The sequence below is a fragment of the Anas acuta genome, chromosome 3 (assembly GCF_963932015.1).
Source record: "Anas acuta chromosome 3, bAnaAcu1.1, whole genome shotgun sequence".
Classification (NCBI taxonomy): Eukaryota; Metazoa; Chordata; class Aves; order Anseriformes; family Anatidae; genus Anas; species Anas acuta.
The window spans coordinates 35,340,968-35,366,860 of NC_088981.1; the positions used below are offsets into that span (position 1 = coordinate 35,340,968).

General features: G+C 37.9%; 1 protein-coding gene across 4 annotated transcripts in view; it reads right to left on the reverse strand.

Moving 5' to 3' along the window:
* Positions 1-353: 353 nt before the first annotated feature.
* The window catches only part of LRFN2 (leucine rich repeat and fibronectin type III domain containing 2), a 226,201-nt gene continuing 200,661 nt past the window's right edge, over positions 354-25,893 (reverse strand). For all 4 annotated transcript variants that reach the window (XM_068676604.1, XM_068676603.1, XM_068676605.1 and 1 more), the window contains one exon: positions 354-4,041. In XM_068676604.1, coding sequence (XP_068532705.1) covers positions 3,123-4,041 — 919 coding nt within the window. In that variant the 3' untranslated portion in view covers positions 354-3,122. The remainder of the gene's footprint in view (positions 4,042-25,893) is intronic.

Here is a 25,893-nt window from a genome sequence, read left to right on the forward strand (position 1 = left end):
CTGAAGGATGATCCTGACCCAGCGGTTGCCTGGGCACGGTTACCACCACACCAGGTTGTTCTATCCTTCTCTCAAGGCTGGTCACTTGCTGATTTGCCATGTGGCTCTCTGCCTCACCTACAAGTCCCTTGGTCTTCTTCCTTCCAAATTCTGTGAGCACCAAATGCAATTTCTGCGTGTTCATTTAATTTTGCTCACTATTTGCAAATATGCTGATGTGGATTAAGCCTCATTCATTAAAGCTAAATGAATTGAAATCATGATTAACAGTAATAAATACAGCTGTTAGATTGTGCACTTTATTACCTGGGTTCTTTGGCAACTATCCATTATTTTAAAGCAGCATCTGTTGACTTACTCTAATCTTGTATGAGAATGTGAAATAGATGTTTTGCTTTTTAATAAAGAAAAGAGTGTAAGATATTGCTTTTGAAAATTCACAGCTGCATATGCTACTAATATTGATGATGAACTCAACAGCTAAATTAAAAACAACCCAGACATCATGCTCAAAGGGAAGCAGCAACGTAGTAATAAATAGTTGAACCACACCACAGTGCAACAAGGAAAAGAAAAATCGTTACATGAACTTCTTTGTGAGTCTTCAGTGAAACATAAATGTAGATGTCATTAATAGTTAATAGGAAGCTGCCATCTGGACAGTTGGTTGATGCAAATTCTGGCACTTAGAGGTGTCATTTCTCTTGGAAAACATGAGAAAATCAGAAATTTTGAAAGATATTGCAAAGAAAGTTTGACTGTATCTCTTTATAATATATTAAATTTGGCTGTGAGCAAATACAAAGCCAATAAAAAGGTTTCCTCTTATTTCTTCACCTTTTTGATCAGGGCAAAGTTCACTGTTAAAATACATTAATGATATAGACCTCTATAACTGTAAACACAGGGAAAAAAAAAAAAAAAGGCAAGATGTCCTTTAGCAAAATCTTTTCTCATGCATTCCAAAAAGGTCTGTATTACTTGATTCCTACTTTATACCAAAAATCCTAAAGTCAGAGATAATTTTCAGGAAAGAGAAAACAAATATCAGTTTTTAAGATCATATTTTAAATAATCACTGCTTCTTATATAGGTTTCAAAGAAGACCGCAGAACAGCAAATAAATGAAAAGCAGGTATTTTTTTTTTCTCCCAATAATGTTTTTACTGTACATTTTGTAGAAAAAAGGAAATAAAATAAATAAATAAATAAAAAGAAAAGAAAAAGGAAAAAAATATTCTGATCACAGGGATGTCATTTCTAAAACTCCAAGTAGGAAACATGACGAATACAAGATCAAGTACACAGCCATGTCACAATATATCTCTGCACCTTTAAAAAAAATATACATAGAGTTTTTTCATGTATTATTTGTTCTGTGCCTTGCACTCTTTCTACATGTCTTTTACAAAATCATAGGAACAATGTGCAATTTCAGAATGGTTCCCAGCAGCTAATCATTGGCAGCCAACAAATAAATAAACAAGAAAGACAGTTGTAGTAGCCACCAAAATACTGGAAATCACAGTAAAGTCACTGAGGACAATAAGTCACTGAGGACAATGGGCCATGTGCATTCCCAAAACCACAGCAATGCTCCCCAAAAGGGAATCTGAGAATCATTTTACAAGCCCTAAAGAGCTCCTGTTCTTAGCAAATAGCTTAGTGTGAGGGACAGGGGCATTGTAGGAGACTGGGGACTGGGGAAGGGCTGGATGTAGTGCAGGGGAACATGGGGGACTCCCTGCCCTGTGACACCCAAATTTCACTCATTTTATGTGGCTAATTGGGAACATACCCAATCCACTGAAACACACAAAAACTTACATTTCATGTGATGCTACTGGTACAGTCAAGCTGTGTTGTGGTGACTGTACAGACAAAAGAGCTTTTGTCACAATAGGGTGAAAATTTGTGTTTTCTTTGTCAGTTGAGCAGAGAGTGACAGTGTGACCTTTGCCAGAAGCAATTGTATTCATAATGTAGACTGTTCATGGGAGACACTTTGGTTTTCCCTTTCTTTTTCCTTTAATATGAAATCTTCATATCTATGTTTCCCATCTTTGATAGCAAAATCCCCACAAATATCAATAGCTGTTGCAATCTGCTTTTAGCACCGAGAAGCAGAGACTATGAAGAAGATGGAAGAAAGGATGATTTTTTAAAATTTATTAGCTCCTGGAATTCCACTTTTTTTTTTTTTTTTTTTGGTGTTATTGGAGGTGGTTTATAGAGTACTTCAGAAATTTGATCTTTGTACATATCTTCTTTTCATCTAGGGGATTTGATAAGAATCTGACAGTCTGAAGACAAAAACAAAAATGCAGGGAAACACGCTTTCTTTCAGGGAAGAAAACAAAACAAAACTGAAAAACTAAACCAACTCAAAAGCAGTAGCAAGGCAAAACAAAACAAAATAAATAAATTAAAAAAAACAAACAACAAAACAAACAAACAAACAAAAAACCACTAACTCCCAACCAAAAACCCACTCAACAAGTACTGATATTTTCCCATCTGTCATAGTTAACACTACGAGATTAAGATGAAGAATTTGCTCTGATCTGTCCCTGTGGAGGCTGTGCCTGCACTTGTGAGAAAATCACTTGCAGTAAAAAACAGATGTGTTCTAGCACCAGTCTTACATCCACAGAAGCTCCTTTCTGTGAACGAAAGAAAAGGAAAAGGTGCCCTTAAAAAAAAAAAAAAAAAAAAAAAAAAAGACCACTCCTCCAAAAACAAAACCAAAAACAAATAACACCTTTAAAATTAAATTTATGTTGTTGAACCCCTTTTCATCCTCCGTGTTTAATCTTGTTTGACAGTTCACCAAGAGTCTGAGAAACTTTTGGAAAGCAATGCTAAATATAACTAGTAAAATCCTTGAAACAATCACACATGGTTCAGTTGGGTCCAGACAAAAATGGTGCCATGCGTGCCTATTCACATTTCAGGACCTTCTTCCTCCTTTAGCATCTCTAATATTTATTTATTTATTTTACCTTTCTTATTGGCCAGTACAACTGAAAACATTTACTCCCCTCTCCTTCCAAATGCATGGCTCTGCAGCAAACCACACTTTATAACACATGATGGGAGAAGATAGGGGGAGACACTGATATTTACACCGTGCTTTCCATTACCCACTCTGAACTCCCGTAAGTCCCTTTTGCCCCTGTTAGGTCATTGTCATCATACTGTAAAAGCATGCCATTCACTGAGAGGCTCCTCTTTGTCCAAATGTTTGTTATCTTTTTTGGGTAGGTGCAACACTGAGATGTGGCAAAGTCCCCCATGTCAAAAGAATGGCTACGTTTAGTTTTGCCCTCCAAAGGCAACATGAGGAGGCTGCGAAATTTGGACTCCGGCTGGCCCAGCAGTGGCTCTTTGTCTGAGTGACGAGCCACAGTGGAAGTTCTGGAGTCTGTCGTCTCCTCCTTTTTCTGACATTTCAGTTCCAGGGAGGCAAAAGCTCCCATTAGCCGGTCAATATTGTGTTTTGACCTGGAGGGGGGCCTCCATTTACTGGACAATGTGCCCTGTTCACTTTGGAGGCTATAGTTATCACAGTCACGGCTATTCAGAGAGCTGGAAGAAGAGGAGATGCTGCTCCGCACAGACTCACAGTTAAACTCCATAAGTTCATTTCTCACCACCACTTTGGGGTTGACTTGGGGCAGGACTCCATTCTGAACTGGTTGTGCTCCATTTGTCTGTGAGTAGACATTGCTGACGTTGGACATCTTCCCCTGGGAATTGTTGCAGACCTTGTAGCGTACCATAAGTATTACAATGAACACCAGCAGAGTCGCCACAATGATGCCTCCAATGACCAGAATCATGGTACCTCCCAGGAACTGGCTGTGCATCGACTGGCACTGAGGGTAGTCTTCTTTGGTGAAGAACTGGGCGCATCCCACAATATTGGTGGCAGTAAGGGTCGTGGCTGTGTCATCCCACATTGCCAGGACACAGAGGTCATAGCCTGTTCCAGAAACAAGGTTGTTTACGACAAAGGCTTTGTTTGTAGCAGGAATCATCCTTAAAAAAAAAAAAAAAAAAAAAAAAAAAAAAAAAAGGGAGAGGAAGGGGAGAGAAGAGATAAGAGAGATAAAAGAAAAAAATGGGTTATTCTTGACACTGAAGGAAAAACAGAGAAGTCAGTTTGGATACTGGCAGAGAGGAGTCAGAGGCTTAAAGTTCAAACACGCATTCAAAGTTCCCAGTTCCTGTGGGTCCAACATCCTAGCACAAATGCCCACACTAATGCAGAAGTTTGAAGACCATCTCTCAAATGTGCAACAAGTGGAATAAGAAAAAACAAACCAAACTAGTCTGTTCTTTTTCTCTCCTCACATCTGCCTGACCTAATCTTAAATATATTAAAACCTGAACAAATAATTCAGGAAAAAAAAAAAAAGCCTACAAAGAGCAGTTCTTTCAGAGTGTGCAAATGACCTTTGCATTTGCTAAATGTGAACCTGGCAGTCATGATAGTGCTTTATGGGTGTCTGAACATTTACTGTGTAACACTGACAGGTTACTTACCTTGTGAATACAAGAAGCTACATTTAGTTCTCATATTTTCTGAGAATATGAGGCAGGCAGCCACTTTTTCTTTACAATTTCATACCCCTTCTTCCCCTCCCTTTTCCCTATCCTTCTACTCCCTACTGCGGAAAAAAAAATGTCTCTTAGAAATGCAGCTCTCTGCTCTGCCAGAAAATTCTTCTTAAAATCGCTTTCCCTATTTCAGTGAAAAAGAAATATTGGCATTGGCAGTATGAGCTGTGGAAGTGTGAGTGTGGAAAGGTAGGGAGATATGGGAATGGAAAAAAGGTAATTAATTTAAAATAATAAGAAAAAAAATCTAGTCAAATCCAACCCCAATTACAGTAACTAAGTTTACTCCAACTTTGGTTATTTATGGATATTGTTATTTGCTGCCACAAAACTTAAGCAGTCATTTGATCTCATAAATTATTAGAGCATCACTGGCATTTAAAATTAGCTGTTGGGAATGAAAACGGTCTATACCCATTTCAACTGGTGAAACCTGCAGCATAACTGCAGGTAGACAATGAAGTACCTCAGATTCAGTGGTTGGTGGGAAGCCAAGAATAGAGTCAAAGAAGTACCCCATGCTTTTTTTTTTCTTTACTTCCACATAATAACAGGCTAGAGGGAGACAAAACAGCTGAGCTTAGAATCAGCCCTTTCTGATTTAGAGCTACAAATCTCTAGTACCAGTGACAAAGTTCACCACACAGCAAAGCTGGTGCAAGCTGGTGCGAGTGTAATTGGGACAGTAAGGCTAGGCCAGAGGAAAAAGGCACACTGTTTGTGGGTGTGCCAGGCTGTTTTCTAGCCCCAAACAGCCATCACAGCTAGCACACATTACAGCACTTCAGTGACTCTTCTGTGCAGTGTGAGGGAACAGACCTGCATAGAGGAGCAGCATAAGGGCTCTGCAAAGGTGGACATCTGATCATTTTTACATTTATACACATCCGCACTTACATATCCCTTCATTCTGGCCACAGGCGAGGATGTGGCCCCTTTTCAAAAATCAATCAAACAAACAAAAAAATCTGTACGTAAATGTAATACCAGTGAGAGACACCTGGAATATAAATATAACTGGGTAAGTTTACTCAATATTATATTTGAAATCCTTGGTACATTTATCATCCTAATAGAGATGCTCTGTACAGACATATATGAGCTGTTCAGAATGAGCTGAGAGGACATAAAGCAGCCCTCCTGGAAAACTCCATGTACAGTTGCTAAAATGGTTATTGATAGTCACAATGGTTGGTCTTGAGTTATTTCTAATTGTTCCCTTCTCCTGCAGCTCTGACAACAATACACCGTTGGCTACAATAGTAGCTGGGGCAAAGCTTGCTCAGTGTTGAATTGTTTGAGGAACAATTTTGTACTGTTTGTATCCACAGACCACAGTACTGATTGTTCCTGTTGACTATTACTGTATTTCTCCTTTCCGCCAGTTGTTACTGTAGTTCACTACAGTATTCTCAGGCCTGTGAATAAGTGGGCCAGTGGGCCAGCTGTTACAGCTATTTCTATCTGACACACATTCTTACATTTTCCAGTTGATCTACAAGCAGGGGCATGCTGACAGCCTTAAAGGAAGGCCCGGTGCTGATCAAAATACCATTACTTATTGTCAGTTCAGTCCTCCTCAGCCAGATGATTCCCTCAGCTCTCCCAGGTCCCAGAGACTGCAGGGGTATGTCACACATCCCACGCTTCGCTCTGCTCCAGGGGGTGGGAAACTTTGTCTCAATTCTTACTATCTTACACAGGCTTCATCCTGCCATAGTCTCCATCCTGCCAAGGGAATGACATATGCACACACCAACGATGACACAAGGAATAACAGGATCTTATCAATTTTCAAATGTACAATCTTCAGACTCAGGAACAGTTTCACCAATCACTTCATATATCCTTCTGTAACACCTAGTGTCCACTTTCCACCATCACCCTCAGCTGCATGCTTAAAAAATTCTGCAGTGTGTGAGCCCTTCAGAAATTGTTTCACTATGAAACCTCATTACAAACCAGTAGCATATTTAACAGAAAGAATAGACAGCCCTGCAAAACAGAGTCTCAGTCTTGGATCATAACTCATGAAAAACAGAGCTATTGCACCATCTGCTAGAGTGGTTCCTTTTGCTTTACACTGATGAAACACAGAGAGATCTTTTTATTCTATCTGAGGAAATAGAAAACAAATGAGTTTACATAGCATATAGCTTTGCACATGTCTTATACAAATAGAAGATATACACTATTTCAGTTTAACACTCCATGCCAATTTATGTAGAATGAACACTGGTAACTTTAATCATTTACAACTTGTTTTCTTTGTATCTGATTACACGTAAGCTCTCAAGGAAATGTAGTTACTTGGAACATTTCAAGAGCTGGCAGTCAGTGACAGTGGCACAAAATATGAGCCAGTCCATTTTTAAAAGTATGGCAGCGAGGCCAAAATCAGTCCTAAAGCTGAAACTTGTAATGAAAGCTCATCTTAGTCTTCCAAAGAAACTGAGTCATTTCTCAACTCAGTCAGTCCTGGGAGCTACAGCTGTGATAATATTGCTACTAATAATAGTTTTGTAAAAGAACACAGTTGCAATCCCAATTATGGAAAAAGCAATCAACTCCCCATATACATTTAAAGTGAAGAATTCTGGATGTTTCCATAAATAAACTTCAAATGTTCTTGTAAAATATTCAAATTAATGTTATTGTAGGAGAACAGCTGAGCATAAAAGTAAGCACCAAGTTCAAGTCTACTAAGAGTTAAGTAATTAATCTGAGACTCAGTTTTCTAGCTTGTGGGGAAGATCTTGTTTTCATGAAGCTGCCAAATTGTAAGAGTATTTTGGTATGCTCTCCATGCCCTAACCCACCTTCCCCAAATGCACTGCCAGTCAGCTATGAAGGATGACAAGTCTTAACATTCCCCACACCTAAAATTGGTTCAGACACATTTTCACTCTGGGGTATTGATGATGCTTTGATTGTCCTCAGCACAGGCAGCTGCAAGATACCACTTCAATCTCTGCTTTGCTGTGTCACCTCGGTAGTCAGTCACTTCATGGCCACTGTGCACATTTAGCAACATCAATCATGGGCAACTGTGCCCTGCCATTGGTACTCAATAGCCAGGAGATGCCACTGAAACAAAAGGGCTCTTTAAAACTGTGGCTAAGCAGAACTCCCTTAAAGCTTTGTTCAGTCAGTTCAGGAATACTAAGCACAGAAAGTTGGTTTAGTTAACCAGAATCTATTGGCCAGATCATTGGAGGACATAGAAAGCAGCTTTGCTTCTTGATGCAAGGAGCCTGATATTGCCCACCAGCTCTGCAGGTCTGTGTGGGTCTCTTGAAGAGCTGCTTGTTATTATGGAATGGGAGTAAAGATCTAAATTTGATATTAGCCTTTCTTTAGGGAAAAAAGAGTAACAGTTGACTAACTGCAAGAGTAAATCAACTAGCAAAATTCTTGCTTAATTTTAAACTAATGCTAAGTTGTGATAAGTTTTAATGTGTGCAGTTTAAAGAGCCCAGGAATATTAAGGCCTGAGAAAGTGAAAGAGTAATTAAATACGTAAATGGTGTAAGTGTAGGGACATAGCTCCCAGAAGAGCATCTAAAAGCAACAAGCTTTAGATAGAGAATCTACTTAACAAAGGACATTTAAAACCTAATTAGAACACCAAGAAATTTGAAAACATCTGCAAGTTTTTGTTTTCTCCTTACTGAAATTTCAAAATCCAGACACATAAGATGGTAATTTCTGTACTTCTCCTCCAGTTTATTTTCTTTGTGGTAGGAGTAGCAGGAAAATCTCCACACTGGCAACAGAATTTCTTATTTGTCTCTTAAGATAGTTTCTGAATCCTATCAGTGAAGATCAAAATACACTAAGGAAAACTGCTCTTATAAGGACAAGACTCTAAACCCTGCAAAAATCTTGCCTCTAAGCAATGAAATGAGCAAGGGGGTCTTACAACCTCTTTAAGAAACAAAAAAAATCTCTTGTCTCATCTTTTGGCACAATGACAACACTTATTGGAAGAGGAGGGGACCTGTGGCCAGGACTGGAGTGTGGCACGTGTGTGAAATATAGTAACAATAAGCACATGCTTTTATGTGAGTTTATGTATGGTGAAGAGCTAGGAAGATGAGCTGAAAGTTTTCAAGGCTTATTCAAACAACACATACCCTTCAATTCATGAAAATTTGTCTCATCTTCTGAAAGCATCAAAATGAGACCATGACACTATTTCTTTTCAAAAAAGAAAACAGTGTTAGCACCCTTCTTTAAAATAAGCCTTATTTTTTATGACCATTGCTAAGAAGCCCTTGTGATGTCCTTGTAGACACAACATATGTAAAGCAAATTTGTAATTATTCCCTTCGGTGTGCAGAGATATTAAAAAATTTCAGAAAATAAATGACTTAGAAATACAGGAGAAAAAGGGTTGCTGCAAACTTCACTCATAATCCCAGATGCAAGAGAGCACTGAAGTTTGTAGGCAGTGAACTGGGCTGAGAATTTAGGAGACCTGTGTTTTATTTTCTGCTTTATCAGTTACACTGATATCAGGCTCTACTTTATCAGTACCATTCAGTTCCTGAGAAATCATTTTGCTGTACTGTAAGTCTCCTCATTTATAAAACGAGGGTAATGCCAGCAATCTGCTTTCAAAAGAGGCCTGTAGTGTATGGAAGGAAATTAGTAGATATTATGATTACACTGTAATACACAAATGGATTCTTTTCTTCTTCGTAGCACTGGGGATTAGCACTAAACTGCTGGTTAATACTGTGGTTTTGCAAAACAGACAAATTAGAGAAAAAAATGGCTAATTGGCTAGGAAATTCCATTACTTTTCTCCATCCTATGAGGGGTTTGATACCATCTAGTTTTAGCCTGAAACTGCTTTAATCACAGAATTTTCAGGGAGCTGTCAAGGCAGGTCCTTCAAGGAGGCACTTGCAACTCCCAAGACTCAGTTTTACGCTAACCTGCTAGACTATGTTGCTTTTCTTGTAGTGTTTTGTTTGTATTGTCCAGGGCTATGCATCATCTACACTACAATATGATTCCTCCTTTTTAACTGAATGGAAGGCATATGAAATAAAAAGTCATGCCAGTTACTGACTTTCTATTATATGCCTGTATCTGTAAAAACAAACAAGGAAACACACAAGTGAAAACTAATTGCTTGGCCATGGATTTGCTTCCTGCATGATTCTACTTCTACCATTTCCATGCACTTATGATACAACTGTCCCAAGACAGATGGCTGACAAGGAATGGTTCTGCTGGTAAATTCTCTTTGTCTCTAGAATGTACCCAGAAAGCTGTGTGTATAGAATATCCCTTGGAATATTTTAATTCCTGAACAATGCTGGAAAAATAATTCTAGCAATCATATCAAGACTTTGACAATATAGATGAGGAGTCTGGGGTATATGGGAATGTTTCTGGGCAATCATTAATTTACCAACAGACCTGTAATGCATACACTAATACGAAGTAACAGCTAAACAGTAGTGCTAAACATTGTCACCATGTACTACATATTTGTATTGAAGAGGAGAAAAGGGAGAGGAAGAGAGGTGGCAAGCTGAAATAGCTAGGATCCTATAAAATCATATCCCAGTTAGTTAGTAAGCTAACTTTCCTGTCTGTAAAAGCCTTATTGTGAAAGAATCAATCTGTACCTTCCTATTCTTAAAGTTCCTCAAACACTGAGCTGAATTCACATGAGAATTGCAAAATACTGCCAATTAGTCTCACAACTGAAAATTGATCCAGAAAAGGTTGATGTTGAAATCTGACTAATTTTCATTTTTTAGTGAAAACCTCAAGCCAAAAATATTCATTTACTTCCTCAACAGCTTCATCTGCTATTTTAAAATCTGCAAATCTGTTGGTTTTTTTCTGTTTTTTTTTGTTTGTTTGTTTGTTTGTTTGTTTGTTTGTTTGTTTCCTGTTGTTCCAGCTTATTAGGTAATTCTTTTTTAAAAACAAAAAAACAACCAAATAAACAAACAAACAAACAAACAAAAAAAACAGAAAAACATTCCATCTAGTCCTCTTTCAAAGCACTGTAGTCTCACCTTTCAGATGAATGTCCACTTTCACTGCCAGTGAGATTAAAGTAGGATGATAGAGAAAGGGAAGAGGGGAATAATCAGTGGTGACATACTGGAAAAAGACTGACTAAAGAATGTGGAAAAAGAGTTGGTAATCAGAATGGAATTCATTACCTGTAGCACAATGTCCTTTAAAGCCTAGTAGTTGTAGCTTAATGGTACACAAATCTTGCTCTTTAGCAGGCAAGATATAAGCAAGGAGGAGTTGTTTCATTGCAGACAGACAAGGAAAGAAGGAAGAGAAAGGAAAAGTGAGAAATAATGCAAGAAGGAAAGATGAAGATCATGGTGACTCTGGCAGTGTTAGAGCAGCAAAAACTGGCAGAAAGACAAACAGGTCCAAAACAGTCATTGGCGGGGCACTAACTGGCAAGGATGTAGGCATGTGGATGCCATCAAAATTATGGAAGTAGATCAGTTGACCACGGAATTGGTCTAAGATCAGAGAAACAGATCAATGTACAGTTGAGTGCTATCAAACAGAGATGAAGATCTTTCAGCAAAACCAAGACAATTAGAAAGATAGTGAAGTGAATCAGGGCAGTGGAGAGATCATATGGTGGACAGATATTGAGATGGCTGGAGAGAAGGCCAAAAAAAGATCAAAGGAAGACGAGAAGGATTTAAATCTCTCTGAAAATTTCATGCTTGTTTTAAAGTCTGGAAGCAAGAGCAAGAACTTAACAAATTTGGACTGCATAGTTCGCACTCTTGTGCTGCCAACTTTTGTGATTTTCTTGAAAGTTTTATGGTGTATGCCATTGTCATTTTTTTGCTGTGTTTTTTCTCACCTGAAAACTGCTGCTTCTGGAGGCATGGAATGAAAAAACCTGAAATGCTATAAAAAAAATAAGCAAGCCAATACTGAAAATTAATTTCTAACCCTTTAAAATAAAAATAAAAATAATAAAAATAAAAATAAGGCCTTGAATATATATCTTCAGATCATCCTAAAACCTCAGAAATCGAGAAACAAAAGTACCAGGTATTTTACTGTGTGAAAACTGACAGTCATTTGGTACCTGATTCAAGTTTTGTCGAATCTAATAATCTGAGAAAGACAGAGGTCTACTGTGACCTGCATCTCACAAAAAAAAAAAAAAAAAAAAAAAAAAAAAAAAAAAAAAAGTTTCTGCTTAGTTCTTGTGTCCTAGGGAAAAGATAGTTGCTAGTATTAGGGATATAATTCCTCTGTCAGTCATGTCAACATAAGGAAATGTCAGATAATTCCAGGAGGTAGCCAGACATATTCAGTAAACACTAACTCAACCCAGCATGAATAATTTCCGCATTTTTTATTTTATTAGTTTTGTTTTTTTTTAATGACATACAGTCATAATTTTGCCTTCAGATGGAACATTTATTATTAAACACAAATCCCTTTCTGCTTTAATGAATCTTGTCTCCTCATCACTCATGCATCCAGCCACCCTTCAGAGAATCTGTCTTGTCAATTGAAATACAAAGTACATATATTTTCATTATTATTTCCTAATTTGCTTATGTTCTTTTCTGCCCATTTGGAAAAGTGGGGTGGTGGTGAAGAACAGAAGACAGAGCCAAAAGGATTACATAAGTGTGACATGAGATGGTGAGCCAGGGAAATTCTGATAATGAATATATCCTCTGTGCTACAGGGGAAAAATAAAATAAAATTAAAATAAATTAAATTAAAATAAAATAAAATAAAATAAAATAAAATAAAATAAAATAAAATAAAATAAAATAAAATAAAATAAAATAAAATAAAATAAAATAAAATCAACATTAAACTACCATCTCAGAGAATATAAATTTCTGGTGAGATATGATAGGTTGCTGAAAGGTGTCCCTTGGGGATGCAATGAAGTAATTCAGGAGGCAACAGAATGAAACATAGGCTTTTAGGGGAAATTACTGAACAAGGCTGAGGAGGGTACAAGGTTTTCTGATCCCCTCCTCTAGCCATTGGTCCAGGAGGAAGTGTTTCTCTCCCTATCATTCTCAGCCAAATTCTTGGTTATAGTAGGAATCCACAAGCAGGCAGAATTCACAAGGCATTTCTGGATGAATAAAGTCCACAAGACCACCCATCATGGTCTAGAGCTTCCTCATGAGGGGAGCGGAGGGGCAGATGTTGAGCTCTGCTCTCTGGAGACAGTGACAGGACCTGAGAGAACAGAGCTGGGACAGGGGAGGGTTAGGCTGGGTGTTAGGTAAAGATTCTGCACCCAGAGGTGGTTGGGCACTGGAACAGGCTCCCCAGGGCACTGGTCATAGCACCAAGCCTGTCAGAGTTCAAGAAGTGTTTGGACGATGCTCTCACATGTGTGGTTTAATATCTAGGTATTTCTGTGTGGAGCAAGGGGTTGGACTAAATGATCCTTGTGGGTTCCTTCCGACTCCAGGTATTCTATGATTCTACAGAATGCCTTGAATCAATGAAGGTGTTCACTTTAGTTCTCCAGGTACATGTTACTGCACTAGGACAAACTTGTTATGCTTAATGTTCGTATAACAGAACAAAATGAGACTTTCAGACTTCCTGTTCTATGCTATCATTTCTTTCAAATGAATGCGACAGCAGCAGGCATTTAGTGTCCTTATCATTAACTTTTATCATTTAAGGGACTACAGGCATACCCCAGGAACACTTGACAGCACAAAAGATAAATCCCAGTCACACACATTATTCATCAGCACATAAAACACCTTTCACCTCAATATATCTGGGACAGTAATTGCCCCAGAAAAAAAATAAAAATCCTCACATTAACTCAAATCCAACTAAAACATATTTAAGCTCATTAGCAGAGTAATTGAAAGCCCACACAATATTTCTGTTAGTAAATGTGAAGCTGAAGTATTTATGGAAACAATGCATAGACACACTCATAAATTCACTCTGTATCATATTAATGCTGAGCTAGTGAGCTACTATAATTCACAGCAATGTTTCAAAAAGCTAGTCTGTAAATTTGAGATTAATAAAAAAAAAATCTAAAGTCACTAGGGTGTTCTACTGACAGTCACAACAACACATAATAGCTACCACATTTCTAGGGTTGGGAAAAGGTAAAAGTTATCCATGGAAGGTGTGCTCAATTCTTTGAGTAGGCTGTGGGACCTGGAACACTCTTCCAGATTTATAAAGACAAATGTCCTCTCCACTTGGCTGAGGTGTCATGTTTATTCTCTCTGACTCAGTTTTGAACTTGTTTATAGAGAATTGGACACTTACAACAGAAAAGGTCATCCTACCATACCAGCAAAGGATCCCAGAAGAGAAACAACATTATAAATAATGAATACCTTTAGAAGCTCAGAGGAAAGTAATTTGCAAAAGGGATTCTGCTATTTTCCTGGCAGCACACAGCTGTGCGATTCAGTCACATGCTACCCTTTCTTGTGAGTTACAAGTGGAGCTTTTCACTTATTTACAGGCAGTGAAATCTGTGCAAATGATAATAATTTGGTTGACAGCTGCCCATCCCCTTTTTCTTTAAGACTTCGTGTGAGCTGAGGTGAAGAGGAGGAGAAGGATTTTCAGTGACTTCTTTCATGCTTACTATGCAGAGCACTTATGCTAGGTTGCAACTCGTACATCCTGCGGAAACTCTGTGTCCTACAGCACAGAAGAATTTTATTTCTGGAGGGTTGTGCTGGAATGACAAAAACACCAGACATTGCTCAAAGAAAATCAAAAAATTGCTCTTGCATGTTTTGTAATTGCCTGGTCAAAGCAAATTCCAGCATGCTGTTTCAGGCTGTTGTATCACAAAATCTTTGTGCCCTAGTCAGAGAAGAGAATTAGAGATCTCAGTACCCATAGAATAAGGATACAAACTGATATATCACTTTATATAAAGAAGTGTTTCAACATCTGTTTAAGACACAGTTTACATGCTATTAAAAAGTTTAATCACATATCATTTAAGAGTTCCCCTCAAATTCCTTTGGGCCCTGCTAATGTTTCAGTGACAGCACTTGTGGTTAAATTCAAGATTGGAATGGTCATCTCCCAGAATCTTGAGCATCCTTTTAATTAGAAAGTTGAAAAAGTGTGTTTAATTGCCAGTTGAGAGAATGTGAGAATTACATTTGCTAATTCTCCAAAAATGAGCCAAATAAATATCAGCTCACCAAGATACAGTCAGAGTTTACATATATGCAGAGAAGAACATTGGCACAATATAGAAACATGAAAAGGGGATTATTTGAAGAGATTTTAATAATCACAGGCTGCTTTAAAAGCAAGCAGAGATTGTGGTAAAACTGAAAGACTGCGGATCCAACCATCTAGCGTCTCAGCAGACAACAGAAATATCTTTTGCAATATAAAATGAGTACAGCAGAATTGCTTGTTTCTTGTAAATTAATAAAATAATAATAATAATAATAATAATAATAATAATAATAATAATAATAATAATAATAGATAAAAATAAAGGAAACTTTGAACGATGATGTTTTTGTGACAACCACTAAGATTTTAGTTTCTGAGTCAGAAGAGGGAGAAAATCTTTTGTGACAAAAATCTCTATGAAACTTGCACAACAACACACAAGGTAAAATGAACCAAGATGATTCAGAGTGACTTTTGCAATAACATTAGGGAAAATATATGATTTTTTCAATTGTAAAATGAGAATGTGGAGTACAAAAGTCACTGATGGTCAAAAGCATTGTCTCCTATGTAAAATAAAATAAAATAAAATAAAATAAAATAAAATAAAATAAAATAAAATAAAATAAAATAAAATAAAATAAAAAATAAAATGCATAACTATATAATGAAAACATTCCTGAAGTGAAGGTTTGACATTGTGCCACTTCCTAGGTATTACATGTAAAGTAAATGAAAAGGAAGGCTAGAAGGACAAGATAAGCTACAGAGGCTTCAGGACATTAAATTTAGGAGTTGTCTGCAAAAGACAAGAACACAGTTACATCCTTTGAGTTTGTGATGCCAAAATTAGATAAAAGCATTTCTCTGCAACAAGATACATCCTGCTTCTTTCAAAACTGAGACTGGACCAAAACCATACTGTGTGAAGAGTGACAAATACATTTCTGAAATGGGAAGTAAAATCCATCCATTCAGAAAGCAAGTTCTCATTTATAATGACCCATGTAGGATGAAAAGCAGAAGTCAATGACAGATTCCAATAGTAGCATGATATTCTGGCCTAGAAATAATTTCTCCACTTAGGGGTCTTAAGTAAGTGTCACAGTAAATGAACAAAGTGTACTAAAAAGCAGTCTACTGACATTGCTTACGCGTTACAAATGAGACACAAAAATGAAGGAAGAAGATGGGTCGTCTGATAGGCCAGTGGTAGGATCCAAAACCAAATGTAGGCAGTCCAGAGCCTACATCTCAATTGTGAATCCATTGCAAAGAAGTAAGCATAAGCTGTGGTTATTGGATTTTCTTCTCCCAGGTACTAGTCATAAACTTCTGCAAATAGATATTTGACCCTCCTGATGTTGCTTCCCACTCACAGAAAGTATACAGAGGATTTGGAATTACTTGAAAAATAATTCAATACTACTTTTAAGCAAGGTAGTCTATTAAAAAAGAAGGTTACAAATAAAAGACTGCTCAAATTTGGTGTCTTCATTTTATTTCAGAGAACCAGAACTGATCTGTTTATGTTTGATGGTGTAATGTAAAGAAGAGACTAGAACTTCATTTCATGATTCAGCTTCTCCAACTACCCAAAGTTTTACAGGGGTCCTGAGATTTAATGATATACATATTTAAGTTGTGCAGTTTTGCTCAATATGGTTTTAGGACCAATTGAACCCAGACAACAAGCTGTTGACCAGCAAGTTAATAAGCCTTTGCATGAAAACCAACTAGAACAAATGCTAAGTATACCATTATTCTATTTAGGTAGCTACATCCAGATCTGAAATGATTGTTTCTTGTTTCCAGTGACTGATTATTAGTCATCATATCTGAAGGTTTTTGCAGTCACAAATATTTAATTGTCCACCAACAAAATGAAAGTCAAAGAAGTTTCCACACATACAGGCATTCTTTTGAATCATTGCACATTGCAGATAACAAAAAACAGCTTTTGAATAATTTAACTGAAAAAAAAAATAAATACTGTGAAATCAAACATGTAAGAGCTCCCTGTATTGTTGAAATTGAAATAAAATAATGGATTTTTTTTGCTTTTTGCTTTTGTTTTTAATCTTTTCTTGAAAAACTTTCAAAGCAGAGAGTAATGAAGGGACTGGCAGATTTCTCTGCTCTGCAGAGTTTCAAGTGTAAAGCCTGCAAAAAGCTCTCTTCACTCTGTAAGATCTTCTCTGAGCGCTTCTGCTGTAAAACTCTGTAATACTCCTGCTGTAACTCCAGATAGAATAAGTAAGTAGGATGTGTAAAAATGACCCTGAGAGCTAAAAAAGGAGAGCATTAAATGAAATGCAAATCATATACACAATGATAGTATACCCATAATTTTTGCCCACTTGGAGAATGCAGAATCATTTATCACCTCCACTATCAAACATAGGAACACTGTCCTCATCCTGTCAAAATGAGCAGTGGTAAAAATTTGCCAAATTTTCTTAGGAGAAAAAAGATGGATTGAACCTTGATTCAAAACATTAAGGAACATTAAAATCTCAGTGCGACCTCTCAAAAATCATTCCTAGAAAGGAAGAGAAAATGAGTACTCACAAAAAAAAAACACAAAAACCACCACCACCAACAACAACAAAACCATAAGGATATAATATTCACAGATTCTTGGAGATCACAGCCAGAACTATGTTTTTAGGGTACTTTAGTTCTATGACTGATTTCCCACACATATACTTGTCATGAGTGTTACCAGTATGTGCATTTGACTCATCATTTTTAATAGCTAATGTAATCCTTCAGAGGAAACAGAAGCACATTATTCTTTAACAACTAGAGAGTCTGAGAGGGTTCCTTACCTCTGCAGTCAAGAAAGAATGAACTTCTGTAGCCCAAACAGAAGCATTTTCCTTTTTTTTTTTTTTTTTTCTTTTTTTTTCTCAATAAACAATCACATCAGAAATATTGGAGTGCGGCTCAGAGTATATGAGCAAGGGAATAAAGCAGGCAGGAACGTTATTCTCTTGTGAAGCCCTGAGAAGCTATGTTGCACATAGTAGAACTGCTGATTTTAGCTTCCCTGCAGTGGGCTGTGTTGGGAGAGGTCCCAAATTTGCCTCTGCACCACTTGAAACACAACTTCATGGCTCTGAGTTCTCTTCTCTAAATTATCATTGAGTCCTCCTTCTAGGTTGCACTAAGAAAGTGCTGTCTGTGTAATGTGTGAAGGCACTGCCCTCCACTTGTGGCAGGACTTCAGCAAGGCACAGCATATGTCCTTTTGCTTAAAGAGAGAACTAGCGCTACACATGAGCAGAGCCTCTCCCTGTGACCAGTAAGATGATCTTTCCTACTTTCTTGCTGGGGAAGTTCTCCAGCTTTACAATATGGTGAGTTTTTTTTTTTTTTTTTGAAAAGTTTATTTTGCTTTCTTATTTCTCTGTTTCACCTAAATGCCAGAAGAAGGAAGAGTCACCAGCAGAAGAAATGAACCTTGTTTAACCAGAGCTGAACAGCAGCTCTGGTTAAACAAGAGATGTGGCCTGTTCCTATGTGTCTGTGAAAGGAACGCCTATGTTTCCGCTAGAAGATGTATCAAAATAAGCAAAATGGCAATGATCTAACAAGACTTATCTTTTCTCCTCTGTGTCTGCTTGGGAGCAGCTTTTGTTCCCACAGTCCTCAGAGACAGCTGAAACAGAACGCAGGTCTGTTTTATTCCTGATACCATCCCCCTCAGTTTGTACAAGTGAGAAAAATCATGTGTCCAAACACCACAAAGCCTTTGTATCCATTTTTGGGATTATTTTTGTAAGAGAGATTTATGGTGCCATCCTTTCCTGGACATGTGTGTGTTGTCTTTGCAGTTGTGTATTTTTGTTATCCTTCCATTCAGAGAGAAAGTTTTTCCTAGACCTGTCCCAGAAAATACTGGCCCTACTGTGACACTTACACAAATTTGGTGGTTGGAAGGTGCTACGTTCAGGGATGAAATTAAGATAGCTGTGTCATCACAGTAAACCTACAAGCCACTGTCTTGCACATAACCTGAAGTAGTTACTATCTAATGGATCTCATGGGCAGACTAATATTAATTTATCTCAGACAACAGAAACCACAGAGAAAGTCAAAATTACTATAAGCAACTAGCCAAAGATAGAGTCTGGTCTCAGATTCATGCGGCTATACACCTAATGAAGGTATAATTCTGACTCATGGTGATTAAACTTCAGTGAAATATTAAAGGATGCTTAATTGGTTTTAGCACCTCAGCAGTATAAAAGAATTTATTCTGTCATGAATAAAATTCATAACTATGCTTCAGAAAATTAGTTGCTTTTTAATGACCATACTGGTTACTTTTTGCAGTGCCATGGAAAAGGGGAATGGATGGAAATATTTTTCTAACCACCAATGCAGTTTCTCATTCCATACTGTAAATACACTATGGAATGAGATGCCACAATGTTCCTCTAGGGCTTATTTTCTCTTGTGCACCCTGGGTTTGTCCACAGATATTGGCCACTTTATTCTCTCAAGTGTCCCAGAACATTCACAGACATATTTCTGAATCCACTGTTATATGTATATATATATATATACACGTATTTTTTACCTTTCTCTGGAGTGAATCATTCCACCCTCCCTCTAGCACGAAGACAAATGTGTCTGCTGCTCCTGAGCATATGGTGTAGCCTAAAAAAGGGTTATCTTGTAGGAGTGTGTCTATATGGATCCCATATCACACAGTCCCTGAGGGAGGATTTAGGAGATAGCATTTCTTATTCTTTCTCAAACTGCTCATGTTCAACTTTTTTTTTTTTTTGTCTACTGCTTTCCATCATGCTCATGATTCCTCGAGAGAGGAAAGCCCACTCCCATTACAGCTGGCCTTTTATGTATTGCTCAGCAAACTTGGATCCTTTCTACTGCCAGAAGCTCATTGCATAAGCTTCAAAAACAAACATACAAAAAGTTATTTTCTTTTCTGATTTGTTATAGATTTATCTAGATTCTTTCCCCATAAGAATGAATTTCAGATTCCAGAGTAATTAGTGAAATTACGCCATAATTGTTTGTCTCTGAAGAGAGTAACCTGTAAACACCTGAAAAGAGAGATTTTCAAAGTCACAAATTTCTATACTGCTCTCATATTGAGAGAGATGTTAACATGATGTTTTATCCCACAACAGTCTTCTCAAGATTATAAGGTTTGTCTCCCTCAAGAGCCTATAAGCATTTTCATAGAGACCTGTATGATTAAAGCGAAGGGTCATTATTTCACAGGACTTCACTACCATTTTAGGCACATACTTTGAGGTTTTATGAATGTTTTAACCAATATTCAAAAGTATCTAGCTCAAATAGTCCCTAGTGGAAAAGCATTATAAAAGTCAAGAGATAGCTACCGTGAATTGAGGGAACACCTGGCTCTATTCTAGTCAATGAGACAATCCTAGACAAGTAGATTCAGCTCCTAGGATGTTTCTGTGCATTGGCTAAAATAGATTTCTGGCTTGACAGAGAAATGGATACTGCAGTTGCCCACTCAGAAGTTTACTAAGGCATAACCAGAGAGCATATAGCTAGCAAACCTGGCTGAAACACAAACCCCTTACCAAAGTGGAATTGGAAGCTGTGAACTTGGTTGTAGCTGCTTCCAGGCATGCACCCTTTCTGGATGTGAAGAAACAAAGTGTACCATGGATGCAGGGTGACTCAGATAAGGGTGAACAGAACGTATGTAGGAAAGCATGGCCATCAAAGATAATACAGCAAAAATACAAATGCATCAACTCTCTTCATCATACTATAAATCAGAGCAGAAGCATGGGGATAAGCACAATGGACTTAAGGAGCCTTTTGGTACTGAGATGGTTCACCCAACCAGAAGCACGTGGTGACTTAACACTTCCTTCAGTGCATATCAACAGAAGTGTTTTAGGGCTGTGCTTGTACTCACATAATCCAATCAAACCTGTACCACTGGACTTAGTCTGTGGTTACTTCTTAAGAGAGATATGTCAATGACAGTCCTGCTGGCATTGTGGTACTTTGGACCTGGACACTGACATATCAATAACACTGGCAAAAGCAGCAAAGAGGAAGACACCAATGAATGATTCCAGTACCCACTAACCAGACAACAATCAACCAAAATAGATAGATTCAGTCCATATCCATTGTTAGTCCACAGTAACTAACGACATAGAAGGCAGGTTGAGAGGCAGGAAAATGTGTCTACAGTGCTCAAAAGATCTTTGGATGCATTTGTCCAAGGGACTGGTTAGCTAAGAGCATCACTAGACCCACAGAAATGAGAAGTAGACATTTTCATTTTTCCCTTTGTTATAGTCCAAAGCAAAGGATCATAACTGCTTCTTCTCATTTACTCACAAGCACAATATTCCATGCAAGCTGGCTCCTCTTGAGACAAAATCCATTGAAAAACAAAACAAAACAAATCAGAGGAACAGAATAAAAGAGATTTAATGGATCATAACTTAATTGCTTAAACAGTGAATAAATGATATATAGAGAGATTTTGATCCTGACATACATGTTCTGCACTTGTGGACCTTTTAACATTTGATAGGATATTTCCTACTGAAGTCCTACAATAGGAGTTTCTGAAGTGATTGGTACCTGTTGTTTTCATTAGCCTTACTTTCAGAACTGTAAGGGGAGGGTTGGTACTAGAACACATACACTAATTGAAAGCTTGACAGCCTTCTACTATGTCAGTTAAAAACAGTCTGCTTGGTTCTCAAGGAAGGCGAAGCCATGTAATACCTATTTTTTGACAAGGCCTGTAAGATCTATTCAGCGTATGACTGCTGTGACATAACTGTCAGTTAAAGTAATGAGTATTCATACTCACAAAAGTTAAGGCAATTGAAATTTTGATGTATACAGTTGTAGCACTAGTGTACATAGAGACATTCAGTTTTATTGAACCAGCTGACTTTACCAGAAGACTGACAATTTGGTTACTTTTACATTCTTGGCTTTATAAGTGGCTGGTTTACAAATGTTAAGAACATTATGGGTAGTTGTAATCATCTAGTCTGACCCTCTGGAGATCAGAGTCCAGCATAGGCTGTGGAGTTTATTGAGGGATTCTTACAATGAATCACAGTACTGTGGTTTTATAGACACATAGTCTTAAGGCTTTCTCAGGGGATAAGGAGTTGGCCACCCCACCTCCTTCAGTTCATACCACGAGGTTAAAATGTCACAGCTCATTTCCAATTTGTATATATAGGTCTTAGCTTCAACATGAGAAATGTAAAGAGTGGTTTAGAAATCTGCATATAAAGCCAAAGCAAAAAAACTTTGAGGTAGTATGAGGACAAATTCAGTCTATTTAACACCAAAGTTTCAATTTTTGTTTTTGGTATGGGTTTCTGTACCTGGGGGAGGGAGACAGGGATGGCTGAAATTTTTAAACAAAGAATAATGCCACAGGTATTGATGTTCTGTTAATGGCCAAGATGAGTGGCTAAATAGCTTACGGTTTCTCATAAGCTGGATCAGTCATAGGCCTGAGTAAGTCCAGTTGGACACAAGCAAAATGCCCAAGGACACAATAAAAATGAAGATGAGAATCCAGAACTTATCTATGGAAAAAAAGCTAGACTGTTTGATATTGAAGGGAATGCAAAGACACCACTGTAAAAGGGAGACTAAGACATTCCACATGTAAGAGAAAAAAAGAAGGTAGTTACAGGTATCTAAAGACATCTCTGGACAGTCCAGAGATAGGTCATTTTTGTTGTATCCAAATACTTGAAACATGCTTGTTACTGTGAAGTACTTCCACGTGTTATTATCACTGTTAAAAGAGACATAGATAAAACATTTAGAAGCTTTAGTTGAAGGCCACAGGATCGCATGAACACAACAACATAAAAACAGTGTCTCTGCAATTTAGCATGTTAGTTACAGTTTCCGTAGTAATGCTCAATGTTGACTTGCCTCTATTGTCAATTTGATCATCATATAGTCTGTGGGGCAAGCCATTATTATTCACCCCCTGGGTTTTATGCATTACATCTTTGATATTTTCATGATAAAGCATTTTCAAAGCTTTTGTCATGTAAATCAAATAAAGATGACCTTTATCTTTTACTTTTCTCCATTCAAGGTCAACAAAAGTTATGTGATATATTGATAATGGCACATGTTGCCCAAGGAGGAAGGGATATCCCATTGCTGTCAGTAATTAATAGTTGTATTTCACTCTCCTCGGGGCCATAACTTACTCAAAGCTTCAGCATTTGAAAATGATGGGACATCCCTCAAACTGATAAATCCATAAATCCTTCTAAACCAACAAAAAAATGCTAGCTCTCTAGGAGTTTCTTCACAAGTCAGTCTATAGTTTTCAGATTAATATATGCAAATAACACAAGAGGATGAAAAAGTGGACTGAAGAAAAGTCCTCAGGAAAAGGCAAACCTATTCGTGGAATTGTTTTCGCTCGGGGACCTGGATACACTTGGTGGGTGATGCAAAAGAACGGAGAGGTGCGGTGTGTACCTCAAGGAGATTTAATACTGGGTGAGAATAGCCCATGAACTGAATTGTACCATGTTAAATAGTATATTATACTGTATGTTATCACTACCATGATTACTATAGGTGACTAATTAGAATGTATGGAAAAGAGTGTAACCTGAGCATGACATAAATGGTATGGAATAAGGGGTGGATAGATGTCCTGGTTTCAGTTAGCACAGAATTAATTTTCTTCCTAGTAGCTGGTGGAATGCTGTGTTTTGGCTTAGGATGAGAAGAGTGCTGATAACACCCCGATGCTTTAATTGTTGCAGAGCAGTGCTTATACTAAGCCAAGGACATCTCAGCCTTTTGCTCTGTCCTGCCAACGGGCAGGCTGGGGGTGCAGTAAGAGCTGGGAGGGGACAGACCCAGGACAGGTGACCCAAACTAGCCAAAGGGGTATTCCATACCATCTGACGTCATGCTAAACAATATATAGGGGTGGCTAGCCGGGGGGAGGGGGCCGGACTGCTCGGGGTTAGGCTGGGCATCGGTCAGCGGGTGGTGAGCAATTGCATTGTGCATCACTTGTTTGTACATACTATTATTACTTTCGTATTATCACCATTGTATCATTATTGTTATTATTGTTATTATTATTTTGTTATTATTATTTTCCTGTCTTATTAAACTGTCTTTATCTCAACTCACGGGCTTCACTTTCCATTTCTCTCCCCCATCCCAGAGAGGGAGGGGGGAGGGTGAGCGAACGGCTGCGTGGTGTTTAGCTGCCGGCCGGGTTAAACCACGACAGTCCTTTTGGCAAGTGGAAGATGTGGACTTTTTGTCCACAGCACCTGAATCTTCTAAAGTCTTTTCATTTACAGCTGTGCTGGGAAGCATCTTTTGAAGCACATGACTTATCGCAAAAACATCTGTATAATAATATAACAAACCAGCCTTCAGAGGGGCAGCGCATGGGAGTAGTGTCCTAATCACACTATTCAGTTGTATCTGTTGAAGTCAGCCACCAAAATACACCTCTACTAAGAGAGTTTTGCACCAGTCCTGGCCTCAATAGGGGTCAGCCCTGCTGCCCATGACTGTGGTAAGTCAAGCTGGCAAGGAAAGGATGGTCAGAAGGAAGGGAGGGCAGCCCTCCTGGAGAGACCTCCAAAATCACCCCTTAAATTACGTACTGAAGCTAGGTGGTATGGAAACCTCTCTTGGGGGGCCAGGCGGTATGTTTGTGTAGGTGGTCGCCTGCACTCACCTTCTTCATGAACAAAATTTCATGTGTGAAATTCCCAAAATGTTAAATGTAGAAACTCAGCTGCATGCCATAAGGTTCTGCTTTGAAGATTAAGATAGAGCTTTTCTAGACTTATAATTAAGAAGCTGTGATCTATTTACACACATACAAATAATATTAAGAATAATATTAAGAATAATAGTAATGAAGAAGAAGAAAGGAGAGGAGAAGGAGAAGGAGAAGGAGAAGGAGAAGGAGAAGGAGAAGGAGAAGGAGAAGGAGAAGGAGAAGGAGAAGGAGAAGGAGAAGGAGAAGGAGAAGGAGAAGGAGAAGGAGAAGGAGAAGGAGAAGGAGAAGGAGAAGGAGAAGGAGAAGGAGAAGGAGAAAGAAGGAGAAAGAAGGAGAAAGGAGGAGAAAGGAAGAGAAAGGAGGAGAAAGGAGGAGAAAGGAGGAGGATGAGGTGGAGAGGAGAGGTGGAAGAAGAAGGAGGTGGAGAAGGATCTATCTTGCATCTTCTATTTTTAATAAGAAAATTCGCCAGTTCAAGAAATAAAAATTTGGCCTTTTCAGCTATCCATTTCCAACATCAAAGATTAGGTAATTTTTTCTTAACTACTGTTCTTTTAGTGATTTTTTTTTTTTTTTTAATACAATATTATATCCTTTGTATTTTTATTTCATGCTGTATAATCCCACTTAGAATTTGGGCTGAAAATATTTATAATTTTTTGAGTCATTCTACCTACAGATAATTAAGATTAGCAATGAGTCTAATGAAGGAATTTCTTGAATATTTCTTTGAACAGTCAGACTCTGCAAAGTTTTGGTGCTTATCCAAATATGACTGAAGAGCAGTGAAATTTCCATAGCTTATGAGGATGTAAAATAGGACTGGAACCCACCAAAAGGGTTGTTCTTCTGCTTCTTGGCCTGCTCTACAGCAAACAAAAGCATCTCATACTGTTCCTGTGCTGGAACACAGAAAATAATGAATTCTTAGAGAACTGTGTTGGCCTGTTCTTAGAAGTAATACTGCATTTCTTATCTCTGTGGCCTCATGGCATGTTGCCTCCACTTCTTGATAGTCTCAAGTGTAGCCGTCATTCTGTAGGTGACATATATATCAGGACCACCATCCCCCAATGGATGACAAAACTGTGTCCTAAGTATATATTCACCTATCAGTGCTCAGTAAAATAACAGTTAGCAGAAAGGGTATCCCAAAATAATGTGGTTGAGAAGAGAGATCATAAAGATAAACAGCCAGTCAGTTCATAAAACACAATCCCAAATGATATATCTAATGGAAACTTTTAAACAAACAAACAAAAAACTTTGGACAGAAATGTCAAAAGTCA